A 15,175-nucleotide genomic window follows, 5' to 3' on the forward strand; every position below is an offset into this window, starting at 1 on the left:
GCGAGGTGGGCTGAGCCTGTGTGGGGTTCACTTGGGAGGACACAGGAGAACAAATGGCATTTTAACGACACCAGGGGGATTCTGGAAGGACAGTGAAAGGAACCAACTCCTGAGCGACTGTCTGTTCAGCTGATGCCTTTTGACTTACATTCTTGCCAACTCTACTCATGTACTTTTCTCCGGGATTGCTCAAGTCTCTCCAAGACAACAGTTGTTCCTCAAATGTACTTGAATCTCTCTCTCTCTCTCTCTCTCTCTCTCTCTCTCTCTTCTTTTTAAATAAGTAACAAGAGAGTCAGCCCATTGTCAAGTGGTTAAGGGAGTTGGTGAATCCCAAGTGGTTGGCCACTGTTCAACTCCTAGCCCAGAGGCTTAAAAAATATGCTGGGCATGTGTGCATGCATGCCCTAAGTCCCAACAAGGATGGAGAAGTGAAAGAAGAGATTGCAGCATGACCATGCCTCATTGGGAGTTGTTGTCTCCCCCTCTCTTCCCCTCTCTCTCTCCATCTCTCCACTTCTCTCTGTGAGCACATACACCCTCTGTCAATTAAAATAATAGTAACATTGACAAAGATACCATTACTTATTACATGCCGGGCTTTGCAATAAATACTTTATGTATATTATCTCATTTATTCTTTGTGGTTGAACCTTCAACAGGAACCTCTGAAAGTACATAACAAAAGGCCAAAGCAGACAGAAAAGCCTCATTAAGAACTACCCCCCACCCCCGTCTAGGGTCTCTTCCTGCAGTTACAGGTGTGGGAGTCCCAGGAGCCTGTGCTCAGAGCAAGTCGTCACAGACTGCTTCAAGAAAAGGTCAGACAGGGACCAACAGATGGCATAATGGTCACATCACTGGACTCCCACATGGCCCATCGTGGTTCGAGTTCCAGACCTAGTGGTTTGAAACTCAAGCCAGGCGTGTGTGCATCTGGGCCCAAACTCCTGAGAGGAGAATGGATGAAAAGGAATTGTGGCATGGCCATCTCCCCTGGGGGGGTGATTTCTCACTTTTTGTCTCTTTGTCTCTCTGTCTCCCCAGCCAGTCATGCCCCCTATAGCAAAAATGTCTCTAAAAATATAAAAGGGCAGACAATCTGCACGTGAAGGAAATCACCAGCTTTGATAAGGCCAAGCTGAAGAAAATAGAGACGCAAGAGACACTGCCAACCAAAGAGACCATTGATCAGAAGAAGCTCCGTGAAATTTCCTAAGCACCTGGAGGATTCCTCGTCCTGTCATCTTTAAGACCCCAGTGGTGATGTGGAAGAAACACCTGCAAGATGAACGTCAGCCACAAGCTGCACTGTGCACTCCCCGGGCACTCTGGACCAATGTCACCAGCCTGAGGGTCCTAGGTGACACATACACACACACACACACCCCAAATCAGACTGCCAAATTCTCTTGTGTGCCCTGGGATATTATAGAAAACTATTTGTATGATTAATGAAAATAGAACACATGTCTTGGCATGGAGAAAAATATTTTAAAAACTACTTCTTCCTGGATGTGTGGTAAGGGCCAGGCCCTTGTGACCTGCAGGTATGCAGGGTGGATTTTTAACCCCTGCTGCATCTCTGGGCTGGAGCCCCACTGTGTTAGGAGGATGTGGGCAGCCAGCTGCTGAGACTGCAAATGCTTAGCACTTCACTTCCTGCCTGCACACCAGGAAGTGAAGGAGGGACGAACCCCACCTGTGAGACAATGCCCATCACTAGCAGGGTTTCAGCAGGGCATCTCGTGGTCCACCACTGAGACATTCTACCTGAAAACATGGGCCCAGTTTGCCTGAGAGGCCCCCTGAGGGAAAACGGGTGCAAGCCATCTTCACCTCTTCCCCTTCTTTCCCCTTCGCTGACTCTTTCCAGCAGCCCAGCCTTTCAAAAGGCTCTCACTATCCTTCCTCACAGGGCTCTTGCCCTACCCCCTGAAACAACATTAGCCTCCAAGACACCCCTGTCCTCCTTTTCACAACTGTGGGTCTCGGCCCTAACTGCACATGGTGGCCACCTGGGGAGTTTTAGAAATGTCAGTGTCCATTACCAATGAAGTCCAGCTCTCTGGGCTAGGGTTCCAGTATCAGTGTTTTTTAAAACTCCCCAGGTCATTCATTCCAAGAGGCCACCAAGGTGGAGAACCCCCTGTAGCAGCAGAGAAGGTACAGTAAGTTGTAAGCACCTTTACCTGCACCTCCATAAGTTCTCCTGTTCTCAGGCCTGCAAAGAGGTCGGGACCAGCAGTTAGCGTAATGGCTATGTCGCTGGACTCCCACATAGTTGACCATGGTTCGCGTCCCGGACCTGGTGGCTTAAAACTCACGCCGGGCACATGTGCGTGTGTGCCCAAGATCCCGAGAGGAGAAGGGATTGCGGCATGGCCATTCCCCCCCCCGGGGGGGTGATTTCTCGCTTTCTATCTCTCTGTCTCTCTCTGTCTGCCTGGTGAGCGCACACGCCTTATAGCAAAAACCTTAAAAAAAAAAAAAAAAAAAAAGGACATTCTTCCCAGCTGCAGCAGTAGAGAACAGGTAGCAGCACTGATGGGGGGACTGGAAGCCATACAGGGGGCATGGGTTTGGTTCCTGGGCCAACCTGAACACTCCAGGTGTGTTTGAGTGCAGCTATAATCCTAGCTAATTCGGAGGCTGGGGCAGAAGGATTGAGACATCATGAGATCCTGTCAAAAGTTCCTTCCTCTCCCTTCCCCTTTCATTTTTCTCTCTTATTTATTTATTTTAATGCGTCCCGGACCTGGTGGCTTAAAACTCACGCCGGGCACATGTGCGTGTGTGCCCAAGATCCCGAGAGGAGAAGGGATTGCGGCATGGCCATTCCCCCCCCCGGGGGGGTGATTTCTCGCTTTCTATCTCTCTGTCTCTCTCTGTCTGCCTGGTGAGCGCACACGCCTTATAGCAAAAACCTTAAAAAAAAAAAAAAAAAAGAGGTCATTCTTGCTTTTAATGCCTGACTAACTGGGTCCCCTCATTGCCCTAGGCATCCACCGAAGTTAGACGTTAACTCAGGTTGTTTCTCAAGGGGGAGTGAGCATCTCTGGGAAATGTCACACCCCACCCATCATCCTGGTGTGATGGACACCTCTCCCCAGGTGGCTGCAGCATTCTCAGCAGCCCACCACTGGACACAAGGGAAGTAGCTCTCCACTCTGCTGTCCTTTTTCATACCAGCACCCAGCCGTGCCTAGCAGTTAATAGCTAGGACCAAGAAATAGCTGTTGAATTGGTGGATAATAAACAGTAGCAAACTGAAGCCTTCTTAAACATGTGATAACTGCACATGCAGATTAAACAGAGAACTGTACATTAAAATGCCATAAAACATACGCAAGAGTGAACAAAACCAGTAAAAATGTTTCAGGTAAAAGAAAAGGGCTGGGTTCTGTACGGATGATCCTAATGCTGCAGTCTAATGTGTGTGGCCTCCAATGTATGTGCTGAAATCTAGTCCCCATTGTGTCAAGAAGTGGGGGCCCAGCTGCAATAGCACATGGTGATTAATACCGCTACTTGGCAAGCAGGGGTCGTGGGTTTAGTTCCCTGCCCACCCTAAAATCTGATCACACTGGCATGCACCTGTAGTCCAGGTACTTGAGAAGATGAAGTAGGAAGATTGCAACACAGTGAGACCTGGCCAATACTAGAGAGAGAGAAAGGTTCCACCTTTGGGAGGTGATTAGGTCATGGGGCAGACCTTACAATGAGATTACTGAGTTTATAAACCAGATGTGAGAGAGCTTTTTCTCTCTGCCACATGGTGAGGACACACAGAAGCCACCATTGATGAGGAGCAGGTCCTCACCACGCTGGTACCTTGATTTTGAACTCTTCAGGGTCAATAGATTTCTATTGTTTATAAATGACCTAGTCTAAGGTATTTTGTTATAGCAGCTCAAGCAGACTAAGACACCTGACTAGTTTAACATTGAGTTGTTTTTCATTGTCAGTGGTGTATCAGAAGTCACTGAGAATTTTACAGCATCTCAGCTCTATTCTTTGCTTTTAATATTTTTATTTGATATTACTAAAATATAGTCTTTAGTTAGCACCCAAAGAATAGGTTAAAAATCATACCCTTGGGAATAAACTTTGTTTTAATAGTAAAAGCCATCTTTGAGCACAAGGACCGACAGTGAAGTTTTTTGTTTTTTGTTTTTGTTTTTTTTTTTTTTGGAGAGATTTTCGCTGTAGGGCACGTGCGCTCGCCAGACAGACAGAGAGAGAGACATAGAGACAGAAAGCGAGAAATCTCCTCCCAGGGGGGATGGCCACACTGCAATCCCTTCTCCTCCATTCTCCTCTCGGGATCTTGGGCACACACGCACACGCGCCTGGTGTGATTTTTAAGCCACTGGGTCTGGGATGCGAACCACGGTCGACTACGTGGGAGTCCAGCGACATAGCCATTACGCTAACTGCAGGTTCCCTGTTTTTTGTTTTTTATTTTTTTAAATCAAATAAGCTTTTAAAATCTAGCTCTTTGGCTGTTTAGAGAAGCTCAGTGTCGGGGAGTTCTACATTCAGTTTTAGGTTGAATGTTCTTGGTCCTGATGCTCTGATTATCCTAAAAAGTAGATGTGAGAATTAAGGGGTTACAGTGCTCCAAATTTGGTTTTTCTTCAAAAATCAGCTCTCAGAATTCCTGCCAAGATAGCTCTTCAGGCTGCAGCCATCACAGGAGTTCGCTTGCTGCTTTCAGAGTCAGCAGAAATGCTATCTATGTTGACTTCATTCTTACCAAAAGGTGAATAATTTAAAAGTGGAAACTGTGATAAGGGTGAACCAAATATTGCAAGAAAAAAAAACATAAGGAAAAAAATCAATATTGAGGATTAGATAATGGCCCAGTGGTAAAATTGCAATACTCTGGGAGGCTAATTTTCCAGGACTGCGTTAGACCCCGCCCTGAGTACCCTGGGTGTACAGTGCCCGAAATCTGAGGTTAGCAGATGCTAGGGACCGGGGCATCGAGACCCTGCTCAGGATGCCTGAGTCTTTACCTATGTGGGTGCATCTGTCTCTCTTGCTCATGGAAGAAATACATAAACTTTTTTTAAAAAATCAATCTTTCTTTTTTTTTTTCTTTTTTTTTTTTCTTTTTTTTTTTTTTCGGAGAGATTTTCACTGTAGGGCGCGTGCGCTCGCCAGACAGACAGAGAGAGACATAGAGACAGAAAGCGAGAAATCACCCCCCAGGGGGGATGGTCACGCCGCAATCCCTTCTCCTCCATTCTCCTCTCGGGATCTTGGGCACGCACGCACACGCGCCCGGCGTGAGTTTTAAGCCACCGGGTCCGGGACACGAACCGCGGTCGACTACGTGGAAGTCCAGCGACATAGCCATTACGCTAGCTGCTGGTTCCCAATCTTTCTTTTTTTAACTTTTTAAAAATTACATGTAGATCTCATGGCTAGGAAATATGGCTTTTAAAAAATGACAACAAACTGCATTGGCCAAAGAAAACGAGGGAGTGCTCACCCTTGGGTGGTTCCTATTTTAAACCAGAGGAAGCTTTGCAGGCTGGTCACAGTGCTGGGCAGGCACTCCCTGGGCAGGAAGTTGTGCAGAGAAGTACTGCTAGTCACGGTCGTGCCAGCACACAGGAAGATCGGTGCCCTAAGCCACGTCAGTGGCCCTTCTCAGGTCTGCCCCAGCATCCTGTGTACTGCAGTTTCAGCATTTACTGTGAAATCATTCAAACACCATACAACGCACCCTTTCAAAGCATATAACCTGAAGTGTATAGTGTATTTGCAAAGTTGTACAAGAATCACCGTGTTACATTACAGAACATTTTCAGGACCCCAGAAAGAAACCCCTTAGCCCTGAGAAGCCACTCCCTATTTCTCCCACCCCTGGCCAGCCCCCCTGTCCATTGACTAATCTATTTTCCTGTCAATGGACATTTAATAGAAGTGGGACGACGTAGTATGTGACCCTCCGTGACTGGCTTCTTTCACTAAGCATAGTATTATTGAGATTCATCATGCTATAGCAGGTATCAGGGTGTCACTTTGATTTTATAGCTGCATAATACTCCAGTTGCAAATAAGCCTCAGTTTGTCTACCCGCCCACCAGTCCTGCACTGGGTTTCCACATTTTGACTACACAGTGCATGGTGCTGCCAGGACATGTGAGCAGGCTTTTGTGTGAATACGCTTTCCTTTCTCCTGCGTTTTACCTAGGAGTGGAATTGTTGAATCATATGATAATCTTTTTACAAAGGTGTTTGAAGAGCTGCCAGACTGTTATCCACAGAGTCTGGCACCTTTAAACCCTGTCTGTTTACAGCATCTGTCCACACGTTGTAATTAGCGGGGATCAGAGTCCATCTGAGTGATAACTGGCTTCTACATGGCCATTTCATGAAGGCTTAGAAAGCCTATTTTGATGAAGTTTCTTTCACACTTCTAAAGCATGTTTCTCAATGTCATAAACCTCCTCCCCCCAGCACTTGGAACAAGAACATCAAAGGTCCAAAAGATGTCTGCCAAGACCACTGCATTTTCAGGTTTTCCATTTTCGTGGCCCATCTTCCTGTCTATAATGACCTTGATACTCACTGTGAGGTGGAAAAACATTTCTCCTTAAAAGTTGTGCATACTGGGACCAGCAGATGGCATAACGGTTATATTGCATAATCAAGCGTGGTTTGAGTCTCAGACCAGGCAGCTTAAAACTCACACCAGGGGCATGTGTGTGCGTGCCCAAAATCCTGAGAGAAGAATGGAGGAGAAGGGATTGTGGAGTGGTCATGTCTCCTAGACGGTGATTTCCCACTTTCTGTCTCTCTGTCTTTCTGTCTTTTAGCAAGTGCATGCACCCTATAGCAAAAATCTCTTTTAAAAAAAGCTTTGCGTGCTTTTACTCCCCCTCCCTAAGCTAATTCTTTGTTACCTTTTCCTTAGTCTCCTTCTCATTTATAAATTTTGCTGCCAGCCCTTTGGCCAATCCAGAGTTGTCAGGATTCCCCTGCATGAGCTCTGAGGCTTCTCCTGCCTCATTGCCACCAAAAGAGAAGAGTGATGGGGGGTGGGAGGGTGGAAAGAGAATCTGTGTCCACACTGACTTAGGGAAATAAAGGAGAAGAAAATGGGGAAAGGGCATTCAAGGAGTGAATCCAGTGGATTCAAGAGAAAAATGTTTTTCAGGCCAGCCGGTGGCATGGTAGTTAGGCAGCTGGATCTCAAATGGTCAACTCTGCAGTTCAAGTCATAGACTCAGCAGCTTGAAATATACACCAGGCATGTGTGCATGTGTGCCCAAAATCCTGAAAGGAGAAGAGAGAAGGGATTGTGACATGGCCATCCCCTGGGAGGCGATTTCTTATTTTCCCTCTCTCTCTTAGTGCAACATACCCTATAGCAAAACTTAAAAAAAAAAAAAAAAAAGATACATACTTTTCTTTTTCCTTTTTTTTTATTGCCAGAAGGCATGTGTGTTCACCAAAGAGAGAAAGAGAGGCATTCCCCAGTGGGGTGTGATCACGCTGCAATCCTTTCTCCGTGCTGTTGGGATTTGGAACAAACGTACAACGTGTTTTTCAAGTCAGCATGGCCAGGATTTGCACCCCAGTCAGCCATGCGGGATCTGGCTCCCTTAACCATTGTGCTACTGGGCCCGCCTGAGAAATACATATTTTTGATTCCCGTTGAAAAGGGTGGAGAGTAGACATTCAAAGAGAGGAGTGGATGATTAGCTGGCTCCCTGTCGTAATGCTGAATAAGCCTCTGTATTGCATTTCAAACTCAAAATCTTCATCCCCTAGCAAATCTCCCGAAACTCTAGATGAGTCTCTAACCCGTTGTCCTCACATTCCATACATTACAGGTCAAAAAGGAACATTCGATGTGTGGACCCCGATCTGTTCTGTGGTTTCCCACCTTCTTTGTCCACATTCTGCTGGCCCTTCCCCATCACTCCCAACCATCTCATTTTTCAGAAATTAGAGGATCTTCTCACCTGATTGGTGAAAATTCATCCCAGCAGGCCCCTTTCCTATGCTCGTCTGGGCTGTGAATTCTAATCCATTGCATCAGCTGCAACAGACTAGAACAGATGCAGCGGACTAGGAAGCTCTGATTCCAGTGGCTATCTGTCTCTTTGATGGCCAACCCAGAAGCAAGAATAGCAGGTGAATTGGTTTGCTTGCTCTGGGTTCTCGGTTTCCAAAACACCTTTACCCAGCGTGAAGGGCCCACCCTCTCTGTTCTTCCTGCTGCCACTGTGGCCTCTCAAAAGCTCACCGAAGATGCTTTGTTCATTCTGGTGCTACAAACTTGCCGACACTCTTTGTGAAAGGTTCTAGCTACTCTCTGAACAATCGTGTTTGGCGGTGTGCCCACTTTGTACTTTTAGAATGGATCCTGTCTGAGTCCCAGCTTGTAAACATTACTTTATATAGTTACACTCCCCTTTTATCCTCACCTGTTGCTGTAATTTCAATTCTTAGGGCCTCTTCCTCTTTATTATCTTTGGTCTTGGTAACAGATTTATAATAAACTGTAATGATGCACTAAAACCAAAATATCCTTAGAAGAGGTTATTCTTTACATTGAAGTTTCTCCTGTGTCAGTGTCAGAAAGAAGAGGCCAAGAATGGACAATGGGGGCCGGCAGGTGACATTGGTGGTTAAGGATGCTAGACTCCCACATGAACAACCATGGTTTGAGTCCTGGACCTGGTGGCTTGCTTTCTCACTTTCTTTCTCTCTCTTTCTCTCTCCTCCTCTCTGGACAAATTAAAATTTAAAAAAAAAAGAAAGAAAGAAAGAAAAAGAAAAAGAAAAGAGAAAAAGAACTGACAATGAGCTGGAGACTGTATTTGGTAACAACTTGGCCTGTGGCCACTGTGTGTGATTCACACCTGTGTTCTCAGAATTTCAGCAGGCAGGGCATGAGGGTTGTCTGCTGAGCCCTCCACAGCCTGATTATGGGCTCATCTCGTTTTCTAAGAAACACCAAGGGCCAATTGACACATCTGGGTTAAAGATACAAAGTAGGTCTTCATACAATCCTTACAACTTCTATCCATTTTTAACTATTTCAAAATAAAAAGTATAAGATACAGAAGGAGGGGGGACCAGCAGTTAGAGTAATGGCTATGTCGCTGGACTCCCACGTAGTTGACCGCGGTTCGAGTTCCAGACCCAGTGGCTTAAACTCATGCTGGGCACGTGTGTGTGTGTGCGTGCCCAGGATCCCGAGAGGAGAATGGAAGAGAAGGGATTGGGGCATGGCCATCCCCCCTGAGGGGTGATTTCTCGCTTTCTGTCTCTCTGTCTCTGGCTGTCTGGCGAGGACATGCGCCCTATAGCAAAAACCTCTCCAAAAAAAGGGGAAAAAAAAAAGATACAGAAGGAGAGGATAACCAAGTATCTAAGCCCTCTGCTAAGGCCAGTATCATACTACACATGGAGAATTACATTTAGACGCTGGTATCACCTTGAAAACCTGAAGTACACTGTGAGTGATGGATAGAGCGTATTCTAAGGAACTAGTATACAACAGGGGGGCTGAATCTTTGCTGGCCTGCCTTGTGGAAGACTAAGGAGAAGGCAGAATAGTGAAGGGAGGGCCCTTGGAGGTAGACTTTGGCTTACCAGAAAGAAAAGGTTGCCTTCAGACCCTTTAGTCTAGAGTGAAGAAACTGCCTTGAGAAGGAAGGGTATTCTCAGCATCAAGCCAATCAATCGACGCTAGAATACCATGGGGAGAAGGGATGTAGATTTCTAAACTGGGTTTTTGAGCTGAATACCGTGACGTCTGCAGCTCTGTAAGGGTATGTCCTATAAAGCTATTTACAATGCTCAGAGGAGGCAGAATTATATTTAGATTGGGCATTTCACAACTCAGCATCAATGCCTATTTGCTCACAGCCTCACTTAATTTGCCAGCCTTGTCCTGATCAACAAATTATAGAACTGGAACATATCATAGTTGTCCATGGCCCCAGATATCTAAGAAACTCAGAGCTACAATGAAAAGTGATTTGAAACTAGCGAAGATGAAAATGTAAAAACATTCCGTAACTGTGCTGAGTTGAAGAGCATTTCCCAAAATTCACTGCAGAAAATAGGGTCATGACAGACATAATTAGTTAAAGATGCAGTCATACTGGATTAAGGAAGCCCCTCAGACATTGACTGGTATTTTTATAAGAACAGATACAAAGTCAGAGACACACAGAGAGACCAGATGAAGATGGAAACAGAGATTGGATCAATCAATCTACAAGCCAAAGAACACCAAAGATTGCTAGCAACCATCAGAAGCTAAAAAGAAGGAAGGAAGCATCCTTCCCTAAGACCTTCGGGTGGTCTGCTGACAACTGGATTTTGGACTTCTGGCCTCCAGAACTGTGAGAAAACTAATTTCTGTTGTATTAATCACAGTTTGTGTTATCAAAGAATAAAATTATGTTATAGATCTAAATGGCTTTTATATGTGATTCGTGAGTCAGGGCAGCCTCCATTCTACAAAATGGAGTGAGAGCTTCCACTGGGCAGTGGAACCACAGTGGGTTCTGAGAGGTGGAAAGAAGGAAACAAAACAGAAAAACAAACAAACAAACAAAAAACCTTGATTGGCTGATTGGCTAACATCAGATATTTCAGGCTCCTTTTTTTTTTGGAGAGGTTTTTGCTACAGGGCATATGCACTCGCCAGATAGGCAGAGAGAGACAGAGAGACAGAAAGGGAGAAATCACCCCCCAGGGAGGATGGCCACGCCGTAATCCCTTCTCCTCCATTCTCATCTCAGGATGTTGGGCACCCACGCACATGCGCCCGGCCTGAGTTTTAAGCCACTGAGTCTGGGACTCGAACCGCGGTTGACCATGTGGGAGTCCAGTGACATAGCCATTACACTAACTGCTGGCCCCTCAGGCTCCTTTTTATAAGAGTTAAAGCAGAAGGGACTTCCTTATTACACCGGCACAGGTGGACTGGAATCTCCTGTTTTCAGGCAATTACTGTTCTCTTGGATCTTTCCGCTTCCTTAGAGTTTCTGTTTGCTTCTGAGGCATTTCAAATGAGTGACTCCATCTCGGTTTGATCAGGTCTGTTGGGGCGTGTGCAGGAGCTCAATTCAAAACAATGACTTCCTCTAATCGTGTTTAACCATGTGAATTTGTTAGGCAGCCCTAGGAAACCGATTCAGCAGTGAAAGGCTCCATTGTTTTATCCTGGTCAGTTACAAACGCAGGATGGTGGAGGAGGCAGGAGGTCATCCTAGTTCATTGAACGGGAGCCTGGTACTATCGTCTCCTTGCAAGGGGCTCACCTGAAGGATGACTGTGCCTGCTGACTCATCGTCTCATTTTCTTTTTTTTTTTTCTTCTGAAATTTTTTTTTATTAATTTACATTCATTCCTTGAGCATCATCACAACATTCTAAATGTGGTTTCCCATCTAGAATATACTGCATAGTGACTTAATAATGCATGTTATCATCCATAATATTCCATTTCTACTTTCATATATATGTTTTTTTACCCCATGTCTAGCCCTCTGCCCTATTCCACTCTCTTATTACACTATCTCTGCTGTCTACAGTTGTCTTCAATCCCTTTTCCCCCAACATTTCGTTGATCACACAATATCATAAGTAATCTAACTACTTTCAATAGCAAGATCAGCTGATGGTTTCAAGAAAAGCAGTTTTGAACTGGTAAGGATATTTCTTTGAAACTTAAAGCCTAGAAACAGGTTAGTATTCTGTTCAAATAGTAGGAACATGAATCTATTGATAGCTGAAGACAGGACAAAAATCCTTAAAACCGGACAACAAAGCTTAGAAGAAAAGTAGCAATATTTTAGTCAAGTCATAGAATACTGTTTCATCAGTTCAGTCTCATGTACTTAATCTTTCTTCTGTATCTGTTGAGGTTCGATGTTCCAGATTGAAATCTGGGATGTAATACTCAACTCCAGCTTTTGGCCCTACAATTAAGTTGCCCATTTTCTTAGTTTCTGAACTCTTATTTCTGTGTGTCTGCATTTAATTTTACTGACATAGCACTCCCTTAAGAACTTCTTGGAGATCCGGTCTGGTGCTGGTAAATTCTTTCAGGTTTTGTTTATCTGGGAAAGTTCGTGTCTTTTCTTCCCAAATGAACGATAACCTTGCTGGGTACAGAATTCTCGGTTGAAATTGCTTTTCCCTTAATACTTTGAATACATTTTCCCATTCTCTCCTCGCTCTCATTGTTTCCGATGAGAGGTCTGCCGTTAGTCTGATGGGATACCCTTTGTAGGTAACTTGCCTTTTTTCTCTTGCCAGTCTTAGTATCTTGTCTTTGTCTGTGGTTTTGGTCAATCTGGCTATAATGTGTCTTGGAGAAGATCTTCTTGGGTTGATTCTATTTGGGGTCCTCTGTATTTCTTGGGACTGAATCTTTGAGTGCCTCTCCAGGTTTGGAAAATTTTCTTGTAAGATTTCATGGAATAGATTATCAATGCCCTTATGAGTCTCTTCACCTTCTGGGATGCCTATTATCCGGATGTTTGGACGTTTGATGGTATCTAGTACTTCTCGCATATTATTCTCAAATTTTTGGGCCATTTTCTCAGTCTTCGCGGTGGATTTTTCTAGGCCAACCATTTTCTCTTCTACATTAGAGATTCTATTTTCTGTATGATCTAGTCTGCTTTTAATACTTTCAAGGGAGATTTTGACTTCTTGTATTATAGCCTTCATCTCTAACAGTTCCATCTGATTCTTTTGTAAAGTGTGAAATTCCTCTTTTAGATCTAGCATGAATTTCCTCACCTCCTGGAACTCTTCAACTCCTTTCTCCTTCCTCTTCAGCAGTTCCTTGTCTCTCTTCTCTTCCATCTCTGTTAGCTTTGCCATTATGAATGTTCTGAATTCTTTATCAGACATTTCCATGATTTCCATTGAACTGTGTGTGGATAAAGAGGAGCTATCCTTTTCCCTTGTGGGAGAGGTATTTTCCTGCTTCCCCATATTTCTTGTGGTCCTGCAGCGATTTCTAGTCATCTGGTGGATGGTCGGTTTCTTCCCAAACACGCGAGTTTTGGATGCTGGAGGCCCAGTTATCAGTGGGACATCTTCCTTTCTCCCCAAATGGCTAGATTGCAGGAGCCATGGAGCTGTCTGTCTCTTGAAGAAGGGCTGTTCACGCGAGTTTTGGATGCTGGAGGCCCAGTTATCAGTGGGACATCTTCCTTTCTCCCCAAATGGCTAGATCGCAGGAGCCATGGAGCTGTCTGTCTCTTGAAGAAGCTCATCGTCTCATTTTCTGAACTCTCTGGTTTGGAACACGCTCAAGTCAATCAACTTCCTTCAAAAACAATGGAAACTCGGGATTTTCTTCCTGAGTCAAGATTTTTATTCTCTCTCCTGGCTGCCTCATTGCTTCTGTTTGGGCGAAGCAGATGCCGAACGATGTCTCTCTTTCCACACCCACCAGAACTCTTAATTAAACAGCCACTAACTAAGGAGCCAGGATTTTATGATCCCAGATAAATCACCCTTGGTTCATGACTAAAAATATGCCCAGAAAGTTAGATCTATAGGGATAATATCTACAAGCAAGAGAAATTAGGGCAAATCCTGGACTTTATATTCAACCCAACTTCAACAAAACGGGAACTACCTATCTGCCTGCTCTGCTGTGGCTGCCCCTGAGGACCACCATGCACACCTGCCTCCATGGAACTGATGACGTGGGGGTGTGATAGCCAGTCCTTGGGTAGCACTTGTACGGGCAAGCCCTGTTCTAGCAACTTTTACATTTTTATTTCATTTCCACAACCGGATGAAGCAAATACTATTACTCACCTCATTTTTCAGAGGTAAAAACTAGGATACGGGGACATCAAATCACTTATCTAAGATTATACAGGTAAGAAGCAATAGAGCCAGGGGGCCAGCTGGTGACACAGCAGCAACATGATCCTCTGGGCTACTAGGTCCACACAAGAAGGTTCTGAGGCCTCTCTGTACATGCCAGGCTCCCATGCATGTGCCTGTGATTTGAGCTGGCTGAGGCTGGGAGTGGATTACAGCATGAAGACCCTCTTGGGGTCTGTCTCCTCTCTGTGTGTCTGCCTTTCTCTCTCTCATAGAAAAAAAAAAAAAAAAAACTTTAAAAAAAAAAAAAAGCAACAGTGAGGATTTGAACCAAAGTGGTCTATGACAGGCAGCTCTCGGATGGCCAGCCATAACCCCACCTCCTGGGAGGCATGCCTTTGAGCAGTCTCCTCCCCTTGAGTGTGGATGGTGTCATCAATAGTATGGGACAAATGTGAGGGTGCCACTTCCAAATTTCAGTTTCATATGATTGTGATTTTCATATGATTTGATATGATTGTGATTTCATAAAGAAGTGAGCTATACAGATATTTGAAGAAGAGAGTTTTTTTGTTTTGTTTTGTTCTTGTTTGTTTTTGTTTATTTTACTAGAGAACATGTATCCTCTCCAGAGAGAGACAGAGAGAGAAAGAGAAGAGAAAGCATCCTGCTCCCCATGGGTAATATTCATGCCTCAAACCCTTCTCCTTCATCTTTCCTTCCTTCTGGGTTTTTGGGCATGCACATGCGTGCCTTCATCATGTTTCTCGAGCCATATGGTCCAGGACTTAAACTGTTCAGTTGGCTATGTGGGATGTAGATGCTTTAACCACCAGGCCATGGCGCTGGCTTAGGGAAGAGCATCCTTAACAGAAGAAAGAGCAAGTGCAAAGGCCTCAATACAGGAGCTTGCGGCATGATCAAGATCCCTGAGGGAGGGACCAGCAAGTGGCATGGTCGTTAGGGGCGCTGGACTCCCACATGGCCAACCACAGTTTGAGCCCTGGACCTGGGGGCTTGCTTTCTCATTTTCTCTCTCTCTCTCTCTCTCTCTCTCTCTCTCCTCTCTCTTTCTCTCTCTCTCTTTCTCTCCTCTCTCTCTGCCCCTCTCTGGTCAAATTTAAATAAATAAATAAAGCTAAATGTAAGTCTTTTAATAAAAAAGATAATCAAGGAGATCAGTGTGGGTGCAGTGGAATGTCGGGGGGGGAGAGCAAGAGGAGACACAGTCAGAAAGGCACATGGTACACAGCCCACAGGTAGTGGATTGAACCCCAGGCAAGTCTAAGCGCAGAAGCTGAAGGAAGCCTTAACCACCACCCTTCACTGCCCCT

General features: G+C 45.0%; 1 protein-coding gene across 1 annotated transcript in view; it reads left to right on the forward strand.

Moving 5' to 3' along the window:
- The window catches only part of IFNAR2 (interferon alpha and beta receptor subunit 2), a 92,759-nt gene extending 91,325 nt beyond the window's left edge, over window positions 1-1,434 (forward strand). Inside the window, exon 14 of the mRNA XM_027773971.1 lies at window positions 1,048-1,434. Within this exon, the coding sequence (XP_027629772.1) occupies window positions 1,048-1,089 (42 nt within the window). The 3' untranslated portion in view covers window positions 1,090-1,434. The remainder of the gene's footprint in view (window positions 1-1,047) is intronic.
- Window positions 1,435-15,175: the final 13,741 nt, after the last annotated feature.

The sequence above is a fragment of the Tupaia chinensis genome, unplaced genomic scaffold (genome assembly GCF_000334495.1).
Source record: "Tupaia chinensis unplaced genomic scaffold, TupChi_1.0 Scaffold000392_1, whole genome shotgun sequence".
NCBI lineage: Eukaryota > Metazoa > Chordata > Mammalia > Scandentia > Tupaiidae > Tupaia > Tupaia belangeri.